Below are 24,702 nucleotides of genomic sequence, written 5' to 3' on the forward strand. Positions count from 1 at the left end.
GGGGGAAGGCCCTTGTTCTCAGCGGTGGAGCTCTCCAAGGTCCTTAAGTTTGACCTCCTCTAGCCTCTGACAGCCTCTCCTCCAAGGTTTGCTCTGTCTATCTCCTCTCCTGGAGCCACCCCTTCCTCTCCCTTCATAGACCCTGTTCCTGGGCGGACAGGGGCACCCAGGCTCTTGTTGGGGGCCAGCCGGGCCTCCCTCCCCTGCCCTCAGCCACCTGGCAGGCAGGGGTCTGTGCTGGACCTAGGTGAGCGTTCCGACTCTAGTGTGCCCCTCTTCCACTCACATTCTCCAGTTCCCCTGAGCTGTCTCCATGTCTTATTCCTCTCTAAGATTTAGCATGTGAGAAAATCGAATCAGAGTGCTTCTCTACTCCAGATTTTGCCCTCCCTTCTGGCCCTCCCCTACTCTGTCCTCCCAATGCTATCTGAAGGCCTGGATTTCAGCAGGGACTGTATTAAGCAGGTACACACACACACACACACACACACACACACACACACACACACACACACACACACACACACACACACACACACACCAGAGCCTCTGCTGGACAGGGTAGGATGGGAACCCTGGGCTTAAGCTTCTTTCACAGGACTGGGGAGCAGAGCTCATCCTTGATCTGTCAGGCTCTCTCTCCCCCTCTCCCTTTCTCTCTGGGTCTCTCTCTTTGTCTCTCCTTACTTCCCTCCCTTTCTCACTCCTCCCTCTCTCTGGCCTGCCTTGCTCGTCCACTCCTTCTTGTAGAGGCAGGCATCCTGGAAGCAGAGAGAAGCCTCCCACCACACCTGCGCCCGAAGAGCTGCACCTGGGCAGCAGCTGGCTTGATCTTGATTTAAAGTCAGTTTAAATCCCTGCTGACACGTAGAAGCTGGAGGGCCATGGGCAAGCCTCCTCACTCATCTCTGTTTCATTGTCGGTGTTGGACAAGACACTTCCAGGGCTGGGTCCTGTGCTCTCTGGAACTTAGAGACAAGCCTACTTCAGCCCCCTAGGAGCAGGACTGGGATTGAACCCAGGTCCCTTGGCCCCAAATCCAGCATCCTTCCCACTGTACTATCCTACCTGGCAGACTGACTGTCCACACCTTCCATGACAAAGTTCTGGATAATGAAACCTGAGGCTTAGCTTGATGACCTGAGAAAAATAAAGGCCAGCAAACACCTCCCACTTAGATCACATTTTAACGAGGAAAAAGGCAATTTTCTTATATTGGCCCAGAGAGAGCCATATTATCATCATCTGCATTTTACAGGTGAGGAAACTGAGACTCAGAGAGGATCAGTGACTTATTCAAAGTGATGCAGTATGTCAGAGTTAAAGCTGGGATTCCAGCCCAGACCTCTTGATTACCAGGGAATTACAAGCCACCTATGCTGTCTCCAGAATCAAGAGTCCATCAGACTATATGTATTTACTACAGAAAAAAAACAAGCTCAAGCCTTTCCAAGTATTTTCAACAAGGGATGAACTTCCCCTTCAGTCACACCAGCAAAGCATTAGAGAAATAGTCCATCTACCTCTTCCCTGAGTCATCGGTTAGCTAGTGTTTCCCCCAGAGCCCACCTGTGCTTTCTAGAAACAACACTGATCAAACCTAGGGCAGTGAGGGCAGGCAAAGAAAGAAAGGCTACACACCACTGGATCCTGAATATTTAAACATTTTTAAAAAGCCTCAGAAAGAATCCCTTCAACACAGCCTTTCCTGCTGGTATACGCAAAACTCCACTCACCACATCCTTTCTGTCCTCGTTGGTCTTCAGCTCCCAGTGACAACCCAGTCTTTTAAACATTAAACTAAGGCAAACTGGCTGGAAACAGCCATACCTGGGAACCAGTCACCACAAGCTGACTGAGTAATAGCTGCTCAGAGGGACAAAGGCCGGCCCAAACAGCAGGTGAGTTCAGCCTGCCGGAGCCCTGACCTCCAACATCAAAACTACTCTCGGCAGGCCCAACCCTGAGCCAGGCACCAAACAGAGTCAAAGAACAGGCCAGGGCCACCTCCTGGCCTACCTGGCTCAACCAGACTAACAGGTTGGTGGGCAAAGGGAAGGGTGGCTCCTTAGCCTCTTTTCAAGTGAATGCTGGGCCTTATTTTGGCAACCAGAATTTGGTGAAGGAAGAGGGAGCTTCCTGGCTGACCAGGAGGCTACAGGAATCTCTGTAGATGAGCAATAGAATCTTCAAATATCTAATGGAAACAGAAATTCCAGCAAGTTGGGCCAAAAATCATTTCTCCTCCCCGTACTGTTTTGCGTCCCTCCCTATTCACACCTCCCTTCCCACTCACAGGCTGCTGCCCTGCTTTAGCCCTTCACTCTCTTTCTCCTGGGCTTTTGTAACAGGCTCCTCGGTCTTCCCTCCCTCTCCACACAGCTGCCCAAATTGCCTTCGAAGGCACAGATGTGCCCACATGGCTTCCCTGCTCACAACAGTTTCCCAGCTGTCTACTACTTGTAGGATGAGAGACAGGCTTCTTCAGTGTGGGACTGAAGATCTGCCACAGTCTTGTTCTAAGCCACCCTCTGATCTAGGTAGTGCCCTCCTGGACTAGATATCTTCCTCTCTTATCTCCAGCTATGGAAATCCTTCCATTGAGAGTGACCCCACCTAGGGGAGACCTTCCCTCATTCACCTCACCAGTTCTAGAGCATTTTGGTCTAGCTTCATCCCAGGCCTTCCATTAATGTCCACACCATGGTCTTGCTATTAGACTGCCTTGGGGCAGGGGCTGGATTGATTTTCATTTTTGTGTGCCAGTCCCCTACATTGACTGAGCAGCCTGCCCAGGTACTTATTAGGCATTTGGTAAAGGCTTATTGAGTGAATTATTCCTCTTGTGACACCATTAATTCGATGACACATGGAGAAAGCAAAGGTGGGGTGCCTGGCATCGTGCTAGCAGGCTGTAACTGTAATCCGTGGGTGACAGCCCTCCCCACTCTTCTAGCACTTGTGAAAGCTCACAGAACTTTGTCCTCTCAACAATTCTGGACAGCTGGCAGTGTCTATGAGCCTCCTTAACAAAGGAGAAAACTGAGGCTGGAGAAGGGAGAAATAGCTAGCAAACCTCTGTCTGTGGCCTCCAAGTGGGGGCGGTGCTTTTCTTACTCAGATAGGAATCTTGTTAAATATGAAACAACCAGATGAGATTCAAGAGGATCCAGGCATGCACTAAGTGCCTGCTGCATCCATTCCAGTCATGCTAGGAGCTGAGGATACTACAGACAAAAAAACAAATATGTAAAGGCACCTGTCATTCTGCTGGGAGGGCAAGACCCAGATACAAGGAAGTCACTACAAAGAAATTCGAAGGAAGACAGGGAGAAGAGCTAACCAGTGAGCATCTCTGAGTTCATTCAACATACATTTATAAAACACTAAGAGAGTCTGGGCAGGACAAGGAGGCATTAGGGGTGGGGGAGGGGAAAGGGGAAGAGCCAAAGGGATCCAGATCAAGGATGATTCTGGACAGCACCCCCAGGGTTCAGATGTCATCAGACTGACAAATCTTGACACCTGCACAGATATTACTTTGCATGTTTTCTGTTTTCTTATTTGTGTGCCTGCTCTCTCCTCTGACAGAATAGAAGCCCCTTGGGGGCAGTGCTGGGGGGGGGTTGTTTCCATTTTGCCTTCTTACCTCCAGCCCTAGGCACATAGTAGGGCCCCTCAAAAATGCTTGTTGATTGATTTATGACTAAATATATGCACAAGAAAGCTCAGTCTGGCAACAATATGAAGGGCAGACTGGAAGCCAGACCTGCGAGGAGTCTGCTGGCCTATGCTAGGTGGGTGGCAGAGGGTTGGTAGGAGGGCGGTGGCTGCAGGAAGAGTGAGGAGAGGACAGACTGGAAAAATATTTCAAAGGTGCGATGACAGAACTAGGTGACTCATTAGATATGAGAGGTGAGAGTCAAAGGACTGAAGGAAGGTGGAAATGGTGACTGGAAGTGGAGCCAAGCATGGGGGCAGGGGGAGGGGCCAGGCAGGGGGCGGGGGAGGGGCCAGGCACGGACCAAGGAAGGTGATAAGGAAAGTCGGTCTGGGATGTGCTGAGGGACTGGAGCCCTGCCACAGGTGACCTCTGCACTCCCTGCCCCAGTGGACTGAACAAATGAATCGTGTAAACAGTCTCTTAATAAGAAGGGCTTCCGATTTCAGGCAACAAGCTGTTTTCCAGGCACTTTGGAGTCAATGAAGAAAAAAAAACCCACGAAATCAGAACAGTTTGAATTTTTAATTATTGTACAATTCCATCCAAGACTCAGGACCACACAAAGTCCAAGTGAGGTAACTGAGCCGAAATGATGCTTGAGGTGAGAAGGGAGAGCATTCTGGGCAGGGGAGAACTTGGGCAAAGACATGGAAGTGGGAGATGAGGCATCAGGTACAAGGAACAACAAATAGGTCAGTTTGACTCTGTCAGGTAGTGTGTGAAGGAGGGTAATTAGCACAGTATGACTGGAAGAATAAGCTGTCACCAGCCTATGAAGGGAGAGCATTTGAGGGTGAGTTCAGCGGCCTTACGGAGCCAGAGGCATCTGAGGCAAGGAGGTTTGAGATGTGCTTTGGGAATGACCATCAGGCAGGCATGTGGAGCAAGGAGGGAGACCAGGCCTGGTCAGTCGATTCTATTAGGGCAGTCTTTTTACTACCAAGCACTTTCTCACAGCAAATCATCCTTCTTTCTTGATCCAAACACAACTCCAGGGCAGATGCTGGCAGGGCGTTCCAGCCCACAACTAACACATACCATCAGAGAAGTTACTGTAAAGTTTAAAAATCTACCCTTCTTCAGCATCAACCTCTGGGGCAAACTTGTCACAAATTCAAAATCTGGCCTGCTGCTGGTTAAGAATCACAGGCGTTTCCTTACCTAGACAGAGAAATGTGTTGGCCATGTCACGTGTTGGATCACCGATGGCCAATGCACAGAGAGGGTTTGAAAGAGGAACTGTGAGCTGCCCATGCACTGTGTCTCTCACTAGATGCTTGTCACTCTGAGAGAGAAGGAAGGAAGGGCAGACCCGGCATAGAATGTACAGAGGAGAAAACTGAGACTCAGAGAAATTGTAATTGGCCCAAGCTCACTCAGGTGGGAAGAAACAGAGCCAGAACTCTTGACTCTAAAACCAGTGTTCTTTCCACTACACCCTTTACTTGGATGTTAAGAAGTCAACTGTATCACCGGTAGATCCCAAGACAATTATCTGCTGGTAAAAAGTTGACAAACAATCTAGCTATAGCAGAGGTTAACCTGGGGTCATATAGAAGTGTTCCTTCCCAGCTCTGACAGCGTCTGTTCTAGGTTCCTTCCTAGCTCTGACAGTCCCTGTTCTAGGTCCCTTCCCAGATCTGAAAGTCCCTGTTCTAGGTTCTTCTAGGTTGTAAGATACCCCCCTCCCCTCAGCTTTGACATTCCCTGTTCAGTCTATCAATAAACATTTATTAAGTGCCAGGCACTGTGCTAAGCACTAGGGAGCCCTCAAGAAGCTCAGTATCTAATAGGAAAGATAACAAGAAAATGAAAAATGTACAAACAAGCAGGATAAGTGGGAAATAACTGAGGGGTGGCACTAGAATTAAGAGGGGTTGGGGAAGGCTTCCTGTAGTGCAGAGGATGGGATTTTAGTTAGGACTTGAAGGAAGCCAAAGAAGTCAGAAGGCAGGATGAGGAGGGAGAGCAATCCGGACAGGGGGGTGACCAGGGAAAATGTCCAGAGCTGATAGATGGAGTGTCTTGCTGGTGGAACAGTCAGGAGGCTGGGGTCACGGGATTGAAGTGTAGGTGGCAGAATGTGAAGTGTAAGAAGATGAGGAAGGCAGGAGGGGGCAGGTTATAAATGGCTTTGAATGCCCAACATTTGATCCTGGAGGTGATAGGGAGCCACTGAAGTTTATTGAGGGATGTGTGTAACATGAACAGATCTATAATTTAGGGAAATCACTGGTGACTAAATGGAGGATGGACTGGAGTGGGGACAGACTTGAGGGAGGCAAACCACAACCCCCTCCCCCAGCAGCTACTGAAGTAGTCCAGATGATGGTGAGATGATGGTAATGGTGAGGTGATGGTAATGGTGAGGTGATAAGGGTCTGCACCAGGGTGGGGGTCAGAGGAAAGACAGTGGAATATAGGGAAGATGCTGCAGAGGTGAAATTGGCAAGAGATGCTGCAGAAGAGAAATTGATAAGCTTAGGCAACAGCTTGGATGTGGGGGGATGAGAGATAGTGAGGAATCCAGGATGATGCCTAGAGTGAGAGCCTGGGGGGACTGGGAGAATGGCAACATCCTCTACAATTATAGAGGAGGTAGGAAAGTTTAGGGGGAAGATAATGAGTTCAGTCTGGGACATGTTGAGTTTAAGATATCTACTGGACATCCCAGCAGCTAGGTGGTGAAGCGGATAGACTGAGAAGGACCTGAATTCAAATCCTCCCTCAGATACTTACTAGTTATATGACTCTAGTTACTTCACCCTGTTTGCCTCAGTTTCCTCATTTGTGAAATAAGCTGGAGAAGGAAATGATAAACCACTCCAACATCTATGCCAAGAAAACCCCAAATGGGGTCACAGAGAGTTGGACATGACTCATTGACTAAACAAGAACTGGACATATGGTTCAAGATATCTGAGAGGCAGTTGGAAAGGCAAATTGGAGGTCAGCAGATTTGAGAATTGTCAGCATAGAGATGATAATTAAATCCATGGGAGCTAATTACATTGTGTGTTCGTCCTTCATAGCCAAAGAAGACCATGCCATCAGAGAAATGATGACATGACTTGCACTTGACTTTGTTTTGAGTGAGGGAGGGCTGTGCAGGTCACCAGCCTCACTTCTTCTCCAGAGCCATCTGAATTCAGTGACCAGATATTCATCAGGATGAGTGGAGATGACCCAGGATGAGGCAGTTGGGTTTAAGTGACTTGCCCAAGGTCACACAGCTAGTGAGTGTCAAGTGTCTGAGGTGAGGTTTGAACTCAGGTCCTCCTGACTCCTGCACTGGTGCTCTATCCACTGCACCACCTAGCTGCCCGGGAGCTAATTAGATCACCAAGTGAAGGAGACTAGGGGGAGAAGAGCTGAGTGTCCAGATAGACCTCTGAGGGACACCTCTGGTTAGAGGGTGTGACCTGAAAGAGATTCCAGCAAAAGAGAGGGAGCCATCAGAGAGATAGGAAAAGAACCAGGAGTATCCTGAAAATCTACAGAGAAGAAAGAAAGAAGGAAAAGAAAGTGATCAAGTAGCATTGAAGGCTACAAGAGACATCAAGAAGAATGAGGGTTAAGAAAAGACCATTGGATTTGGCAACTAAGAGATCACTGGTCACTTTGGAGAGCATAGTTTTGGAGGAATGATAAGGCTGGGAACCAGACTGTAAGGGGTTAAGAAGGGAATGAGAGCAGAGGAAGTGGAGGCCCTGATTGGAGTTGAGCTACAAAGGGTAGAAAAGATATAGGACAATAGTGGGGATGGAAGGGTCAAGGGAAGGTTTTTTGAGGATGGCGGAGATATGAGTATATCCTAGGATCGTGTCTGGCACATAACAGGCACTTCAGTGTTCATTTATTATTGATCTTTGAAGGCAGTAGGGAATGAGCCAGGAAAGGAGAGATTCAAAATAAGAAGATAGAGGGGGGATGTCAGAGAGGGGATGATCTGTCAGAAATGGGATAGGATGGGATGCTTCCAAATGCCCTCTTAGCTCTGACATCCCTCCAGATGAAACATTCTAAGTTTCTCTTAATGCACCACCACAGCACACTAAGAAGAGCCCAGTGGAGTTCTAGCATTGAACAGGACCTCAGACATCATTTGGTCCAAGCCCCTCATCTTCCAAAGGAGGCAAGCAAAGTTGGGAAATTAAGTTGCCTAAGGTTACACAGATAGGAAATAGCAAAACCAGGCTCACCCCACACTTTCTGCATTCAAACCGGAAGCTCTTAGATCCTCTGCCTCACGTGGCTTCCCCTCCTCTCTCACCCCTTCCCCCCTTTCTCTTTTCCTTTATCTCCCCTCCCTCCCCCCTCTCTCTTCTCTCTCCTGTCGCTCCTCTCTCTCTCTCTCTTACTCTCTCTCTCTCACTCTCTCTCTCTCTCTCTCTCTCTCTCTCTCTCTCTCTCCCTCCCTCCCTCCCTCCCTCCCTCCCTCCTCCCCATATATGTTCCTTTGGATATAAGATCAGCTTCTCAAACCTAGTATCCCCAAATCTGAGCTTCATGGGACCTCAGAAGTACCCAGTCCAACCCACATCTGAACTGAAGTCCTCTCTAAAACATACCCTAAACATAAAACATATTCTGAAACTTAGACAACTTGGAAATTTGCTCCCTGCAATTCCTAAAGCTCAGGCCACCTACCTGACCTCACACAGCTGGCAAATGCCAAGGGGCAAGCCTTGAACAAGTCTTTGTGACTCCAGGGAGAGTGGCAGGCCCCCAGCTCTAAGCTCAGTGACCTCCCTAGACACCAAAGTAGCCCAGGAGACAGCCTGTGGCTAAGCCTCCCTAGGCATATTCTTGGAGTGAGAATCTGAAGTACATGTCCAGTCCATCTACAAGTGTTTACTAAGCACCTACTGTGACCCTTATCCTCTATCAGAGAGACAGAACATGCACATACAGCTTTATGCAAGAAATATGCAGATTAGGCCCTGGGGGATGGGAGGCTGTTGAGAGGACAGAGGAAGCAAGGCCTGGTCTGGTGAACTCAGGGCCCATAGGAGTCCTGTTCTCCCACCTACCCCCACCCCCTCCAGGCCTGTTTTCCTCATCTGTTGCTGGGTCTCTGGGCAAGAGATAAGCAGGTAGATCCAGTGACTTGTCCTCAGCCTTGGCTGCCCTTGGAATAGGATCTGCTGGCTTCTGTGTCCCAGCCCAGCAGGCCTAGGGCAGGCCAGGACACTGGTCTGGTCTCCAGTAAGGAGCCCGCTGAGTCACAGGAGAAAGGTCTCACCTGGCACACCTTTTGGCCTTGGATGCCTTCTGAGGCAGGAGGTGTTTCCACAAGGTCTGGGGGCACAGCCTGAGAGGTGTGCCAGGTGTCCAATGCCAGCCTTCTTGTCTGCAGGCTCCTACGAAACAGGAGAATACTAGCATGCTGTCAGTGGGGCAGGTTTGTGTGAAAGTCACTGGGCTGGGGGAGGCAGCCCAGACAAACCAGGCTGTCAAAGACCAAAGCCTGGGCCTCGCAGAGAGAGTGGAGCCCTGACTCCACAGGCCAGGCAGCTGATCTCCCCTCTACACCTGCGGCTCTCAGGAAGGACCAGCAGGTTCCATCCAAGATACAAAAAATAGCTCTCTCTGCCACCTGGTGTTTTACAGGAACAAAGAATTTAGGGCTAGAGGGAGACCTTATAGATAGCTGAATCCAAGGCCCTCACTTTACAGAGAAGGAAACTGAGGTCCAGGAAGGTCAAGTAATTTGCCCAGGGTCACACAGGGATCCAGTTCTGTGCACTCCTCATAGCTCTGGGTAGAGGATGAATTCCTAACCAAACAAGGGATAAAGGTAATTACAAAAGATTAAAGAGATCACTTTGACAAACAAAATGAACACATCTGTCATGAGAAGAGAAGCAATCACCTGGGAGGGAAACAGCTTCGTATCAAATATCTCTGATCAAGGTCCGGTCTTCCAGATCTATAAACAGCTAGGAGAAATACATGAGACCAAACAGATACAAAAAGCAGTTCTCCAATCAATGCCAACCTTAGGACAGAATGCACCAAGTCATAAAGAGGAGAAAGGCACCACAAATCAAGGCTCAAGTTTCACTTCACACCAGAAAACTGACACCAGTGACAAAAGACAGGAATGGTCAATGTTGGTGGGATTGGGGGAGGCTAGGCACACCATTGTGCTGCTAGTGAAATCCTGGCTCAGTAAAAACCATTCTGAGAAAATGCAAATCAAGTAAGTAAAATTTACATGCCCTTCAACCCAAGCTCCCCCAGCTAGGCATGTACCCCAAGGAGCTGTGCCAGGACAAAAAGAAAGGCTTCCTAGACACCAAAAATATTGATAGCAGCACTTTCTGTCACAGCAATGAATCGGAAACAAAGAAGATGCTCCTTGACTGGGGAATGGCTAACAAACTGTGGTCCATGAATGTAATGGAATATTCCTGGGCTGTAAGAAATGACCAGCAAGATGAACATAGAGAAGCACAAAAAGACTGTTGTGAACTGATGCAGACTGAAGTCAGCAGCGCCAAGAAAACAATATATGAAGTAACTACAATAATACAAATGGGGGAGGGGCGGGGAGAAGTAATCACCACCACCGTAAACAATCCTAACTTAATGTTGTGAAAATATATTGACCAAGAGATACAAAAGGACATCACACAAACAATACCCCACCCCTAAAGAAGTAGGGGCCCAGAGGAATGGAACTTGCATATAAAGCCAGATGATTTTAATGTGTTGATTGGTTTTACTGAATTTTTTTTATCTTCTCCCTCTTAAAAAAAGATTTGCCATAATGAAAGGGCATGAGAGCAGAATCAAGGAAGCGTAAAAACAAAAGATGGCAATAGAAATCCACCAGGAAGCTTCAGAGCAAGACAGGTCCTTAACAAATGGCAGCTGGATGGAATGATGGCAAATATTCCCACATCCCCAGTTTGAGCAGTCAGTGAAGGTTTAGCGGAAAGAGCCCAGAAGGATTCAGAAGCCCCTGGGCACGTCATTTAGGACCCTGGGCCTCAGTTGCCTCATCTGTAAGATGACAGGGTTGGACCACCTCTAAGGCAGTATCCTCCAGCTTTCTCCCTAGGAGCTCAGGAGTCCTTCCTCTGACTCTTTTCAGTAAGACTTTAGTCCATCCATAACATGAGGATAGCAACACTGAACCTCCAGATGTCCCTGAGTTGTGGGGAGGGAAGGGCATTGTAGACTTTAAAGCTATGATGCAGAGCTCAGCTGGGCTGAGTTTTAAAAGCCTCAGGAAAGCTGATGAGAATGGGGCATCAGCCCTGCCCCCATGTCTGAAATAGATGCTGTATTGATATCGGTATGAAAACTCGCCCTTGGCTCTGGCCCTCCAGGGACCTGCTGGAAACTGGTGTTTCTCCACCGTGTAAATATAGTGCATGGATTAAAATTGATGAGGCCCTCTCTTTCATCCACTTAAAGTCCTGCAAGCAGGCTTCCCATATGCTAGGACTGAGCTGCCTCAGGGCTCTCAGGCTTAATGTCTAATTAGGAGAGAGATTCCGTGAAACGAGTCTTAACAACCCAACAGAAAATTCTGTGAGCAAAAAATAGCCCAAGATGAGGAGTCTAATTTCCAAAACGACTGAAAGGCAATGCATTGCTGAACCTTCCACAAGCCCTTTCTGCCTCTTTCCACCTCAGTTTCCTCTTCTGTAAAAGGAAGGGGTCAGACTGGATGGTTTCTAACCCCAGGCCTATATCCCAGGATGCCCAATTCTCTAGATCCCTTGGGGATGAATTATTTGGGATCACTGAGTAAGTCATTTCAACTAGGAAGCAGAAAAAGTTGTTTGGTTTTGTTTTGGGTTTTGTTTTTTTTTATGTAGCAGCTCAGTATAAGAGAGAGAAGGCTGGATTTATCCCTCTGTTCCTCAATTTCCTATCTGCAAAATGAAGGGAAAGTCTAGATAATCTCTAAGGTCTCTGCCAGCTCAAAAGCTATGGATCTATAAACCACTTAGTCTCTTTGTGCCACAGTGTCCTCATCTGTAAAATGGGGGGAACAGACGAGATAATCTCTAAGGTGCCTCCTCTCTATATAAATCCTAATTAATCAGAGAATCTGGGCTTGAAATTTAGTTCTGCCCCTTAGACTAGCTATTTGACCTTGGGTAAGAGCTCTCTGGGTCTCAGCTGTCTCATCCATTAAATGGGAATTTATAAAGCCTGGCCCAACCTCCCCTCAGAAGCTGTTGTGTCTCCAAGGCATAGGAAGTTTGGCATGGGGTGGGTATTTGGGCCAGGCCTCTGATTCCACTGAGAAAGTGAACCCCAGCTCCCAAGACAGCTTGGCCCCTTCCCCCTTAGAGCTTAAAGTTACCTGGGGCCCAGAGGGGGTTCCACGGCCAGGAGGAGCTGAACAGAGCAGGCCCTCAAACCCAAGCCTCCCGCCTCTTTAATGATGACGGCTGTTATCATTACTGCTCCATTGACAAATAGACTTCTCTGCCTTCTGAGAAGTTCAGACAACCCAGGTCCTATTGGTCCGCTGACTCCAATGTCAGTGACCACAAGCACCATCAGTTACTCTGCTGGCTAGTAACAAAGTGGGCACTCCCTACAGCAGGCACTCCCTAATAACAAAGCTGTACCTCCCAGGTATAGCACCTGGTACCCAGAAGGAGGCCCTCAGACCCTGATGGTCACTGGTACTAAAGGTTTCTACGCTTTTGGAGTTCCTGTGTCTGCACTACTTATAGTTTTCTGTGCCCCCCATCATGACAAATGTTCACTTTACAGTCTGGTAGCCTGAGGCAGCCGTGCTCTTGATTTCTGACTGACTGTAAAACAAGGAGGACCTCCAAGGTCTTGCTGGCTCTTAATCTTGTATCCTAAAATAAGCCTGGTCCATCCTCAGACGGGCCCATGGATCTCGAGCTGAGATAAAAATCTTCCATTCCCTTTGTGAGCTGCTGATTTTCTTTGGTCTGCAAGGCTCCCAGCCTCCCTTGGGCCACTTCAACTGTCTGTATGATGTTCTCATCCAGAACAGAACTTGGTCAGTAATTACAGCCCAGGAAAGCTAGGGTCTCGGTCCTAGGATCCTCCTTCCCTATAATCTGGCCGGTACCCTCCATGAATTCTTGGCTGGAGAGAAGCCCACCCAGCCATCCCTCAGGAATGGGCTCAGCTCTGCCGGGCCTCAGGCTGAGCGGCATCAGGGGCACTTAGGAGAGTGAACCTACAGTCACAGATCTGGTCCAGGAGGACCACAGCCTGCACCCACTCTGTCCCCTCTCCCTGGTAGTATTCAGGGGGAACTCCCTAAGCCCACTTCTCCCCTGCCAGTCTCCAGCCTCCCAAACATCCCTGCTCCAGTGCTTGGAGAAGCCTTTATCCTCAGGGCATGGAGATCCCCAGCCCTGCCCCCAGGCCCAGAGCCCAGGTGAAGAAACAGCAACCACTAGGCTCCCCTCTGCTTCAGCTCTTCCTGAAAGGGGGAAACAGCCCTCATTTTACAGTCAGAAAGATGGGTAGAAGTTCAGCTTTCTTCACTCAAAGCTTGTCTCAGTCTGCAAAGAAGACTGTCACTGAGTCATCACACTGGGGCCCTCAGCACCAAGTCTCCAGTAAGCTGCAGCTGAGCATCGAAGAAAGGCTGGACTGAAAGATAGGGAAAGCTGAGCTCCCAGCCTGCTGACCTGCTGTGTGGTCTGACCACTGCCGTTCTGGGCCTCAAGCTCTCTGGATGGAAGAGAAGGGTCTCTAAGGCTCCTCCCAGACCTGACATCCCCTGTTCTGAGGCCCCTCCAGCCCCGCCATCCCCTATTCTAGGGCCCCTCCAGCCCTGCCATTCCCTGTTCTAGGGCCCCTCCCAGCCCTGACATCCCCTGTTCTCAGGCCCCTCCCACACCTGCCATCCCCTGTTCTCAGACCCCTCCCAGACCTGCCATCCCCTGTTCTCAGGCCCCTCCCAGACCTGCCATCTCCTGTTCTAGGGCCCCTCCACCCCTGCCATCCCCTGTTCTCAGGCCCCTCCAGCACTGACGTCTCTTGATCTGAGGGCCCTCTAGCTCTGACATTCACCATTCTAGAGTCCTTTCTGGGCCCCTTTGGTCCCTACTGTCATTGGCAGTGGTTCAAGTTGCTCCTAAAAAATGGGCCTGGGGACGCTGTGGCCCTCCCATGGTAGCCATAAAGAGAATTCCCTGGGATGGAGAAGCCAGCTGGTCAGGCCTCTTTGGGGACAGCCTGTCAAATGTCTCTGGGCATCAGTTTCCTCCTCTGACAAATGAAGGGCTTGGGCTCAGATGACACCTCAGGGCCTTCTGGCTCTAACTCTCTTGCCCCATGAAGCCTCCCTAGGACCCTTGCTTGAGGCAGGGGCGTGGGGGGGCGGGAAACAGCTGAAAGTGATCTCTCCCTTTCCCTTTTGACCCTTGCCAGGCTGTAAGCTGGGGCTTCCTTGTGTATCTGCCCAGCACTAGCCCTGGGCCTGGACCACATGGGACTGAGGCATGAGGAAAGGGAGGAAGGCATGGGGTCAGATGGGATGTCCACTCTGCCGTTCTTCCTGCTGAGCCCAGCTACTGCTTGGGGAGCCATGCCTACCATACCCCTGGACCCATCTGTAGTGTGGGATGAAGGCCAGGCCTTCCCAGGAGCAGAGTGGGACACGGGAGACTCAGTGCTCACACCCTGTCCCCAGCACCTTCTCCAGAGTCATCTCTTAGGTGTTTTGTCTTCAAGGCCACCTTTTTTCCCAAGACCCAGGGTCTTTTAAGAGCCGGGGGGGCATATGGAGGGATGGGCAGAGAAGCAGCCGAGTCACTGCGTGTCTCTGGCCCTCAAGTATACAACTCATAAAGTTTGAGAGAGTGTATGTTGAAAGCTCCATGTGTGTAACAGTCATAGGTGATAATGAAGAAGCAATGACACGAGCTTCAAATAGCGCTGGCCCACCTGCTCAGTGTTAATAGCAGGGTCCAAGCAGGACATGGAATCCTGTCTCCATGCTTGGGTTACCCAAGATCGTGGGGTCCTCAGGGTCCTCTCAAAATTGGGACTGAAAAGATCTGGGTTCAAATCCTGTCTGTGAAGCTTGCTATTTTGTGACCTTAGGGGAGTCATGTCATGTCCTTGGGCCTCAGTTTCCTCCAATATAGAATGAAGAGACTGGGCAAGGTAGCCTTTTGGGGTCTGTGATCTCATGATCCCACCCCACATTCAGGAGGGTAAGTGGTTCAGTGGAATGAGCCCAAGCTCTTTAGTCAGAGGATCTAGATTCCAATCCTGCCTCTATCACTTACTTTGACCTTTGTGAAAAGGAGGGGGCTAGCCCAAATAGGCCCCAAGGACCCTTACGACCCTGATTTCATGCTGGGATCCAGGGGTTCCCCTGTGAGATGTGCTGAATGCATACACACCAGCTGCCTGCTCCTTGGACCCTGGCTCTCCCAGACAGGAAGTTTTTTATCCCTGAGCTCCAAGGCTGTCTCCATCCTGGGGTAGTACCATCATGTCCGCCACCAGGGGCAGCTGAACAATGGTGCTGAGGAGGTGCCAGGGATTAGTCGTCAATGAAAAGCTCCACCAGCCCCTCCCAGACCCAGAGCGGGCAGGGAAGGAGGGGGGAAAGAGGGGAGCTTTTTGTTTTCTTCTCTGGAACAACGGCGTTTTCGCTCACACTGGCAGCCTTCGTCTGATGGGAGCGACAAGTCAAGCCTCTGAGCCTTCCTGAGGCTGCCCTGCCCAGCGGGCTCCCCTGGGCTGGCCCCAGGGGCTGCTTCAACAGTGAGGATGAGGATGAGAGAAGGGGGCTGGAGCCTTTCCGAGGCTTTTAGGTGCCCGGGATCACCAGGGTACAGACTGAGAGCTCAGGGGCCACCGAGGAGTCACCTAAGACTCCATCACACAGGGGGTGAGCAGCAGGCAGGATTTGTACCCAGGACCTTGGGCTTCTAAGGCTGCTCCTTCCCCCGATTCTGCCCATGACTTCAACAGATCCTTACTACTCAGTGAGGAAGGTACTAAAGTGTTATTTACCCTCCCTTTCAAGATGAAGAAACTAAGTTAGAGAGAGTAAGCAGCTACCTCATAGCCAGTCACTGTCAGAAGCAGGATTCAAAACTGGGAGTCTCCTGGCTCCATGGCCAGTGCCCTACCCACTGGACCACACTGTTTCTCACAACAATCCTGAGAAGGAGGCCACAAAAGCATTCCTACCCCCCTTTTCCAGATAAAGAGACTGTCAGAGAAGGATGGAAATAAAAAGAACGCCCTCTCTGCCATCCTGAGAGGAAGACTGGGGTTGGGGCCAGGACTGGGGCCACCCCTGTGTGCACTGGCTAAGCCCTGGGGATACAGAGAAGAGTCAAGCCAGGCCTTGTCTTCCAGGAGCTCCCAGGCTGATGAAGGCCACAAGACATACTAAGTGCTATGGCCAAGCCAGATATAGACAAGGTAGCTGGAGGCAATGGGGGGTGGGGCACGGCTCAGAGGTGCTCAGTACCTCTCTCCCCTCAAGCCCTGAGGAGGTCTGTGACTGGTCCAGGGTCACTGAGCCAGGATAGGTCAGAGGCTCCCCTACCCCACACCCCTCATCCTCGCAGATGCCAAAAATTCACTTTTATATTTCCCTCACCAAGTAACCCATTCTCTCCAGACCCCAGACAGCCAAAATCTGGAGAGAGAAAGCAACCTTCTAGCACAACAGCATGACAGGCTTTGATGTCTCTCTAATTGAATAAGACACTGTAATGGAGGCACCACAGACACTAATGTCACGGAGAGGTGGGGGGGGTCGCTGTCCCAGGAGAGCCCCTCCCCCACAAGCTCCAGATGCCCCCAGACCCTGCACCAATTCCCAGGACATTCCTCAGTGAAACTCACAGCACTGGGAAAGAAATGTGTCTTGCCATCCACATTAGATAAACAAAAGGGATGAGAGAAACACAGAGTCCAAACTACATTACATGGAGAGCCTGTCAAGGCTTCCTCCATGAGGAATGGGTCCTGCAGACAAACAAACGATATGGGGAAGGCCTGAGGAAGGAGGAAAAGAATCTGAGGTTTCCCAGCAGCCTCTGGGCTGAGGAGGGGCCTGGCACAACTATTCCAACACAGAAGAGGGAGTGCCAAGGAGCGTTCAGAGAACAGTCAGTGGCCCAATTTTGCTACGAAAGAGGGTGAGGAAGGTGAGTTAAGGCAAGGAAGGTGGGAGCAAGGTTGGAGCAGGCAGAGGGAATTGCATTTTCTCCTGGGGGCAACAGGGAGCCATAGAAGGTTGCAGAAGGGACAGTTTCAGAGAAACAGAATGAAGATTCGTATGAACTGTCAAGGGACATGAACAGAACCAGGAGAATCATTTATAATCCAACAACAAATGATTCTCAATCACTTGCTGACACTTGGACCAATCTCCTTATTGAAGAGCCATGCTCCTACCTCCTGACTGAGGGCTGACGAATAGATGTTTGGAGATATGGATAATGCAAGAACTGGTTCGGTCTGACTGTGCATATTTATTACAAGGATTTTCTTTTTCTTTTTTTTCAAGGGTGAGGAATGGAAGGGAGAGAATTTATTCATTGAACAAATATTTGTTCATTGAAAAGAGTACTTAAGGAACGACTTTATCGAGGCTCTTTATGCCTGGAGAAGGAGTTGGAGCAGTTCTGTATTGAGAGTGGGTGACATCTCATGGCGGATGGCCTGGTGGCATGAAGGCCAAGGGCGAAGGCACAGGAAAGCACTGATCAGAATTTCCCAGGGTAAAGAGGAGGGCACACTGAGGCAGCAGGTGCCCACATTCAGGAAATTGTATATGCATCAAAATCAAAAGAAAGGCTGGACAATTACTTTGTAACAATGAGAGCTGTCCAGCAGCCCGGCCAGGCCAGCACTGCTTTGGAGATAAGGCTCTCAGAGGAGTCTCTCTGCGCCCAGAGGCTTTCATCCTCATATAAGGGTCCCCTCTCCCCCTCCGCCTCCCCAGGCAAAGTCCCCATGTGAAAAGTCCTCAGTGAGTCTGAGAGCTTTCAGAAAAAGAGACTGATGAGGACTCCAAGTGAATGAGTCAGAGTTGGAGGCCCGAGAATCATCTCCATTCAAGCCCTTTCCCATTATATGACCTTGGGCAAGTCCCATGACCTCTCCTGGCCTCAGTTTCCTCATCTGTAACTAAGAGCATTGGACCAGATGACCTTGAAGGTCCTTTCCGATATCCACCAAATCGAATTTGTTTCCACTGGTCCCTGCAAGGCCATCAGGGCCAGGGCTTTGTCGAGGCTACCCTAGCATCTTTCCCCCACTTCATCTGACTCCTCTCTCCAGGGAGCCTCAGCCCTCCTGTGGGCCCCTGGAAGAAAAACAGGGTCCAGGACAGGATGTGAAAATCTCTGCCCCTCTCCCCACCTTGGGGATTCCAATCTCAGCTTGCCCCTCCCAGCTCTGTGGTCAGGCTCACCCCAGAGGACACAAATGGAGCGCTCTAGCATGTCGATGGCAGCTGGGGTCATGGTCACCTCTGGATGCTAAGGTTCCCCAGGCTGTCTGTCACCTCTGCCCCAGGGCCCTGTATCTGGACCTCTGTACCAGCCTTCACCCTCCCACCTGAAGCAGTTGTGACTCCTCTAAATGACTTAGAAGGTGCCTTGAAGTAAGACACGGAGGACACACATCATCAGGGGCCCCATCTACACCTCTCCCCCTGTGCCCATGATGCCCTCGCTGCCCTGGGCCTGGAACATGCCCCTCCCACTGAAGCCCGGCCCAAGGGCCACCTCCTTCAGGAAGCCTGCCCAGACTCCTTTGTCTGAAAGACCCTCCCTCCTCTGCTCACCCAGAGAGGAGGGAAACCAAAGGCTGATCTGCTCACCTAGCAGCGCAGAGAACCAGCCTGGGTTCAAGAGCTGCCTCAGACTGGCCTGGGCAAGCCACTGCTCCTCCTCTCTAAGCTCCTGCCTGGCACACAGCTGGTGCTTAATAAATGCTTACTGACCACTCAGGGATTAACCTTCTCCAAGATTCTGTGGCTCAGAGCACGTTGAGTGCATCGGCGGTGAAGTCTGGGGGTCCCCCCACCCCAAAGACACCGCAGCTGAGGACCCTGCCCCACTTGTCCCGCACAGCATCTGTACTGCCCCCGCCCTCAGCTCCAGAGGATGGCAGGACATCTGAATTTTCTGAAAGGTGCCCCCTTCACCCAGGTCTCCTGGGGGCAAAGCAGCGACCCAGGGGAAGAGGGCGCTGTCCAGCCCCCTCCGCCCTCCCAGAGTCTGGCAAACAGCAGGCGCCTACTCATTGCTCCTCACTCTCACTGCTGTCCTGCAGGCTGCTGCCTCTGGGTCAGCCTCAGCCTTAGTTCTCCCTAATGAGCCCCGGGGCTCCCAGGCCAAGCTCAGGGCCGTCCCTTCTCGGCCGGCGGGGGTGGGAGGGGGGGGTCCTGGTGGGGAAAGGGGCTCCTGGCAGGTAGGGAGGGGGTGTCGTGGTCGGAGGTCCCAGCCCGCATCCCCTCCCCGGGGCCCCGAGTTCAGGCGCACAAAGGCACGAGGGAACGGTGGGGATGGCCGGACCCCGCAGCCGGGACAGGGGTGAGAGGTGCCCGCGGCAGGGGGTATCTGCCCGCCCGCCCCGAGCCCAGGGGAACAGGTGACTGGCGCAGAGACTGCGGTGCCGTGGAGGGTGTGCGCCCCCCACCCCCTCCGTCAGCGCCGGCTCCGCGTCCGTGCGGGTGCCCATGTGCGTGCCCGCGGGGGAGGGGCCCGACCCCCCAGCGCGGGGGGGAGGGGGAGGAGGCGGAGACGGAGGGCCTGGCGCGGGACGGCGCGGACTTACCCTGCGCAGAGATCGGAGCCGACTTTCATTCACGCGCGGCGGCGGCGGCGGGAGGGCTGTGGGGACAGGGCGGGCCGGGGGGCGGGGGCCCCCCCGAAGCCGAGCAGAGTCAAGCCCGCGGCCCCGGCGCCCCCGCTCCCAGCACGGCCCCGCGCCCGCCGCCGCCGCCCCGCAGCAGCAACAGCCGCAGCGGCCGAGGCAGCAGTCGCGCCCGCGCACCGCCCTCCGCGCTCTTGCCCAGGCCGGGCCCGGCCCCGCGTGCCAGCAGGGTCTGCGCGGGCTCTTCGCTGCGCCCAGCCCGTCCGCCAGCCCCGCGCCCCGCGGCCTCCAGCTGCCCGGCCCGGCCCGAGCCGCGCAGCCGCCGCCCCGCCCCCCGGCCCGCCCCCGCCTCCTCTTCTTAAAGGGGCCGCGCGGAGGGGACGTCCCTTTCCTCCCCGGGACCGCCCCGCCTCGGGCCCGGCCTCCCGAGGCCGACCCCGTGACTTGTGGGTGGGGCGGCGCAGGCGCGTTGGGGCCAAAGGCGCGCCCCGCCCCCTGCGTGCGCACCGTGGCTCCATCAGTGTGCCCCTTCTCGGAGGGCGAGGCCGCGCACGGGCACGCTAGCTCACCCCTCTCCGTGGACCCTAGGGAACCCGGGGCAAAGGCGACCCGGGTGTCCGGGGAGGAGGCCCGAAGGGAGCCCGGGCTCCCCCCTCCAGGCCATGGGAGGCCCCTACCCTCGCAGGCCTGGCCCCCACGGGGGAAGCGACCCACCCAGGCGGGAGTGCTGATGGGCACGCCCCGGCCGGGCAGGACTGCCCCCCAAGACCCGGGCTTCCCGACACCCCCACTGCCCCCCAGCACCTCCATTACCCCCCAACACCTAGGGTCCCCGATACCCCCAACACCCAGCCTCCCTGACACCCCCACCTCCCCCCAAGACCCAGGCCCCCCAACACCTCCATCATCGCCCCCCATCACCCAGGCTCCCTGATACCTTCTCCCACTGCTCCCAGACCTAAGCTTCGTTTCTTCTCTTGCCGGGTCTGGGAGGCGGGGTCGGGGGAGCTCTCCAAGGTGCCCCCTCAGGGGAAGACTGACTCCTTTCCTCTTGGGGGATCCGCAGCCGAAGATAGGACGATGCGATGGGGGCTCCAGGGAACCAGCTTGCCCAATCCTTTCGCAGCTAATAAGTTGCCAAGGATGTAGGTGGTCTCAGCCAGGGCTAAGCTTGGGTCGCCCCCCAGACACCTCTAAGCACCGATGGTTACCAGAAGCTTGGTTGGGGCTTTCGGAGAAGAGACCACACTTGCCTGGGTTCTCCTCCTACCTGGAATCCTAGAACCCTGGCGACCAGCCCAGTCAAGCCTATCGCTATTTCCATTGACGGTACCAAGAACCCTGCTCAAAAGCCCAGCCTCATCTTTCCCCCTCATTTCCCCCCTCCCCCACACTCATCAGCCCCCAGACCATGGTTTGGGCTCTTCCTTCACAGCCCAGGAACCTCAGCTCTCCCTCCTCTGGGTTTCCCTTGCCCCCAGAGCCTCCTTGTGAGCCTCCCTTCCCTTTGGCAGTGACTTTCTGACCAGCCTCTCTGTTCTGGGCCTCTCCAGCTTCGAACTCAGCATCTCCAAGCTAGTCAGAATTCAGAGAAGCCTTCCCTGAAGGGGGAACTCCCCACCAGCCCCCACTGAGCCCAAATCTCTCCACTGTTTCTGGTTGCACCCTCTGCGGCCAAGCAGAGCAGGAAGTGGGATCATCGCCTCTCAAAAGCTTGCAGGCCATTCTCCTGGCTCCTCTTCCACTCCCTCCCAGTCTCCTCATCTCTAGCAGATCAGCTCTGCTTCCTTCTGGACACCCAGAGTGCAGAAATGCTGTTAATTTGGGGGTAGCCCTGGCATACTGCTGGCTCATATCCACCTGAAGAAGTCTGTGGAACCCCTAGATCTCCTTTATGTGAATTGCTGCCCCCTCCATTTCCCTTATCCGGTCCTCACACAATCAATTCTTTTAACTCAAAAGTGGAATCTTACATTCATTCCTACTAATAGTCTTAAGGGACAGTCCAGTCTTCTCACCTGTTAAGATCTTTCTGAGTCCTGGCTCCATCATCCAATAGGTTTGTTATCCTTTGAGGGGGGGGCGTTATCCACAAACGTGAACGGCATGCTGTCTATACCTTCATCCAAATCATTGAGGCAAACATTCACCAGTTCGGAGCCCAGTACAGATCCCTGGGGCACCCCACTAGAGACCACCATGAATTCTCCTAAATAGTTCATCCAACTGTAATATTTGGGACTCTGTCTTAGCCTCTAATCTTCCACAAGAGCAGCTCTGATGATGTCCCTGTCTTGGTCAAGCCCTCTGCTTCCTGACCTCCACTGACCTTTCCTGACTCCCCACAGTCCACCTCTTCTGCTTCCTTTTCCTGGACTCCTCCCCACCTCTACCCCATCCCAGCTCCCTCCTTTGCAAGGCCCAGTCCGATAGCATCAACATGTCCCTGGTACCTCCACTAATCTTCCCTGTGTTTCTAACACGGATACACTTACCAAGGCCAGCCTTGGAGCAGTCTCCTCATCCGGTGCCTTATCTCCTCTGCTTGCCTGGGAGCAAGCTGAGGAGGGGACCAGACGGTTTGTGTGACCTTGGTTAGGCTACTTGCTTTCTGTGAGTTTCCTCTTTTGTACAATGGGGACCAGCAAGCCTGCAGAGGTTGGGAGAAAAGTGCTTTGGGAGTGAAAGGCCCTGTGGAAAGGCCCCTCCATACCTTGGGAGCTAGTCCTTCAGGGGCTCCTGTGGCTAAAAAACTCACCATGTGGTCACCTTCTGGGGACAAGCATCCATGTATTTTGCTGAACTGGTCTTCAGGAGACATTGCAACATGAACCAAGACCCCAGAATCTCTCAGAGAGAGGGAGTGGGGGAGGAGGGAGCTGGGGAGAGGTGAGGGAAGGGGAAAGAGAGACAGAGAAGAGACCACTGGGGCTCCTCCCCCTCCATTTTCCACAGGAGGCAGCTGAAGCTGAGGTTAGACAACTAGGTGTCCTGGCCCCTTTTTAGAGGGTGAACTTCAGGAAGACAGGGCTCGTGATGTCTTCCCTGCATCTCCCCCAGGACCCACCACTGAGCTGCTGGAGGACATAGAGTAAACAGGAGGTGTTTAACAAATGCTTATGGCATTTGATTGAATGAAATGGAACCGAATAATATCTCCGCTCCTGGCCTCCTTCAGCGCTCACTGGCTGCACCAAACTCACTTGGCCCTGAAGAAGACCCTGGCTCCCTCTTGTCTCCTCCTTGTCCTTTCTTGTTCTCTGATAATTTAATGAGTGAATATCTTCTCTTTTCAGTGGAACTGTGAGTTCTCTGTTTGCCTTCCCTGGTTCTGAGTGAGAAGCTCGTGAATCCTTAACAGGACTCATGGAGTTGAACTAGGGGGACAGACCTGGGTCTGAGCGATCCTTCAGCATCCTCAGTCCCCCCAAAGAGTGACTGAGCCTTCTTTCCCAAGGGCCCCAGGAGGCCGAGTCACTCCTTTCAGGCTTGGGATTCTTGGCTATTTTTAGCTGAAACCTTGGACCTTCGTCACCTCTTCTCCCAGGCTTGGCCTTCACTCTTCCCAGCTGCTTCCTCTGTTTCATAGGAACTACAGTCCTGAGCTATCCATGGGCTGCCTGTCAGCCTGGCATGCCCCGCACCCCCGCCCCTGACTTTGCTACCTCTCAGAGAAGGTGAACTGGACAGTATTCTGAAAATCTTCCAAAGGAAAAACTAAACCTCAGAGGTAATGACTTGGCCAAGGTCCCACATCTGAGGAATCCATTTTCCACAGGATTGTCAATACAAAAAATAATCATAGAGGGACAGCAGGATGTTGCAGAAAGATCTTTCTTGGGTCTGGGGTCAGAGACCATGGCCTTGAACCCTGGCTCTACAACAAGGTGGCCTTGGGCCAAGTTATTGAATGCCCCTTAACCTCAGTTTCCTTTTCTATAAAAGGAGGGGATAAGATGGGATCAGAGTCCTAAATGGTCATGTTTGCACCTAGAAGACTGAGAGCAGGGAAGAAACTCACCTGGGGTGTGCCCAGAGTGGAGAGGGAGGGCCACAGGGGGCCTGCTTCCTATTGTCATCATTCATCTTGCCAGCTCTGCATTATCTCTAAGCTGACGGCCTGGGACCAAGTCCAGTTTATCCTACCTTAGTTCTGTCTCTGTGAGAAATTCCTTAATGTCCCTAACATTCATCTCCAAGTCATTGCAGATGCATTGTGGACAAAGAATACTCTTTGGGGTCAAAAACCAGAGTCTCAGAGTAGGAAAACCATGTATATCTACACCTACATAGGCAGAAATGCCCTCTACAACAATCTGGACTAATGGTCATTAACCTTGACTTGAAGACCCCCTGAAATGGGAACCCACATCTTTCCACATCAAACCAAAATCTGCTATCCTGTAACTTGCATGCAGAATTTCTATTTCTGCTGCTGGGGCCGAGCTGAACATGTCTGATCCTTACAGACACTTATAGATATATAACATATAGATATACAATGTATAGGCAGCATATGGATATATACCATATCATTATATAATATATGGATAGCATATAGATATATAATGTATAGATAGCAGATCAATATATAATAGGTAGAATATCACATATAATACTTATACATAGCAATTACAGACCCCCCTGGGTCTTCTCTTCTTCAAGGTCAACATTCTCAGTCCCTGCAGGAGATCATGAGTCCATGTCTTGGCTAGGTTACCAGCTATGACTTTGAGCAAGTCACTTTAGTAATCTAGGCTCTTCCTCCTTCACAGGGCAGTTGTCAGGATCCAGCGTGGTCTTTTATAGGGAATGATATGTAAACCCAAGCATGCTATGCAAGTCTCAGTTGCTGCTATTTTTTTTAAAGTGGAATGACTATGGATATTTGATTGTTTGGCTAAGTTCATTTCTGCTCATTCTCCTATATTGAAAAGATAGGAAATTGAGGAAAGTACAATGACTTAGGACAAAGGTATCAAACATGGCTGTGGTCCTCCAGCCACCTGAGTGCCACCAGAACCAGATTAAAATGTAATTGGGAAATGTTTAACAAAATAGATAAAAATACAATAAAACACAGATAATACTTTGTTTTGAAACTGAGTCAATATATGGCCCATATAGATTCTTATGCATGGTTTAATGGCCAT

General features: G+C 51.7%; 1 protein-coding gene across 7 annotated transcripts in view; it reads right to left on the reverse strand.

The window, feature by feature from the left end:
• GRAMD4 (GRAM domain containing 4) overlaps nucleotides 1-22,046 on the reverse strand; it is an 83,142-nt gene extending 61,096 nt beyond the window's left edge. For 3 of the 7 annotated variants that reach the window (XM_072596568.1, XM_072596569.1, XM_072596567.1), the window contains exon 1: nucleotides 19,511-19,650. In XM_072596568.1, the coding sequence (XP_072452669.1) occupies nucleotides 19,511-19,539 (29 nt within the window). In that variant the 5' untranslated portion in view covers nucleotides 19,540-19,650. Of the gene's footprint in view, nucleotides 1-1,736; nucleotides 1,758-8,969; nucleotides 9,070-19,510; nucleotides 19,651-20,486; nucleotides 20,676-21,567 lie in introns of those variants that run through there. The other 4 variants (XM_072596572.1, XM_072596571.1, XM_072596573.1 and 1 more) reach the window with 3 other exon arrangements.
• Between the last annotated feature and the right edge of the window lie 2,656 nt (nucleotides 22,047-24,702).

Source organism: Notamacropus eugenii, chromosome 3, assembly GCF_028372415.1.
Source record: "Notamacropus eugenii isolate mMacEug1 chromosome 3, mMacEug1.pri_v2, whole genome shotgun sequence".
Lineage (NCBI taxonomy): Eukaryota > Metazoa > Chordata > Mammalia > Diprotodontia > Macropodidae > Notamacropus > Notamacropus eugenii.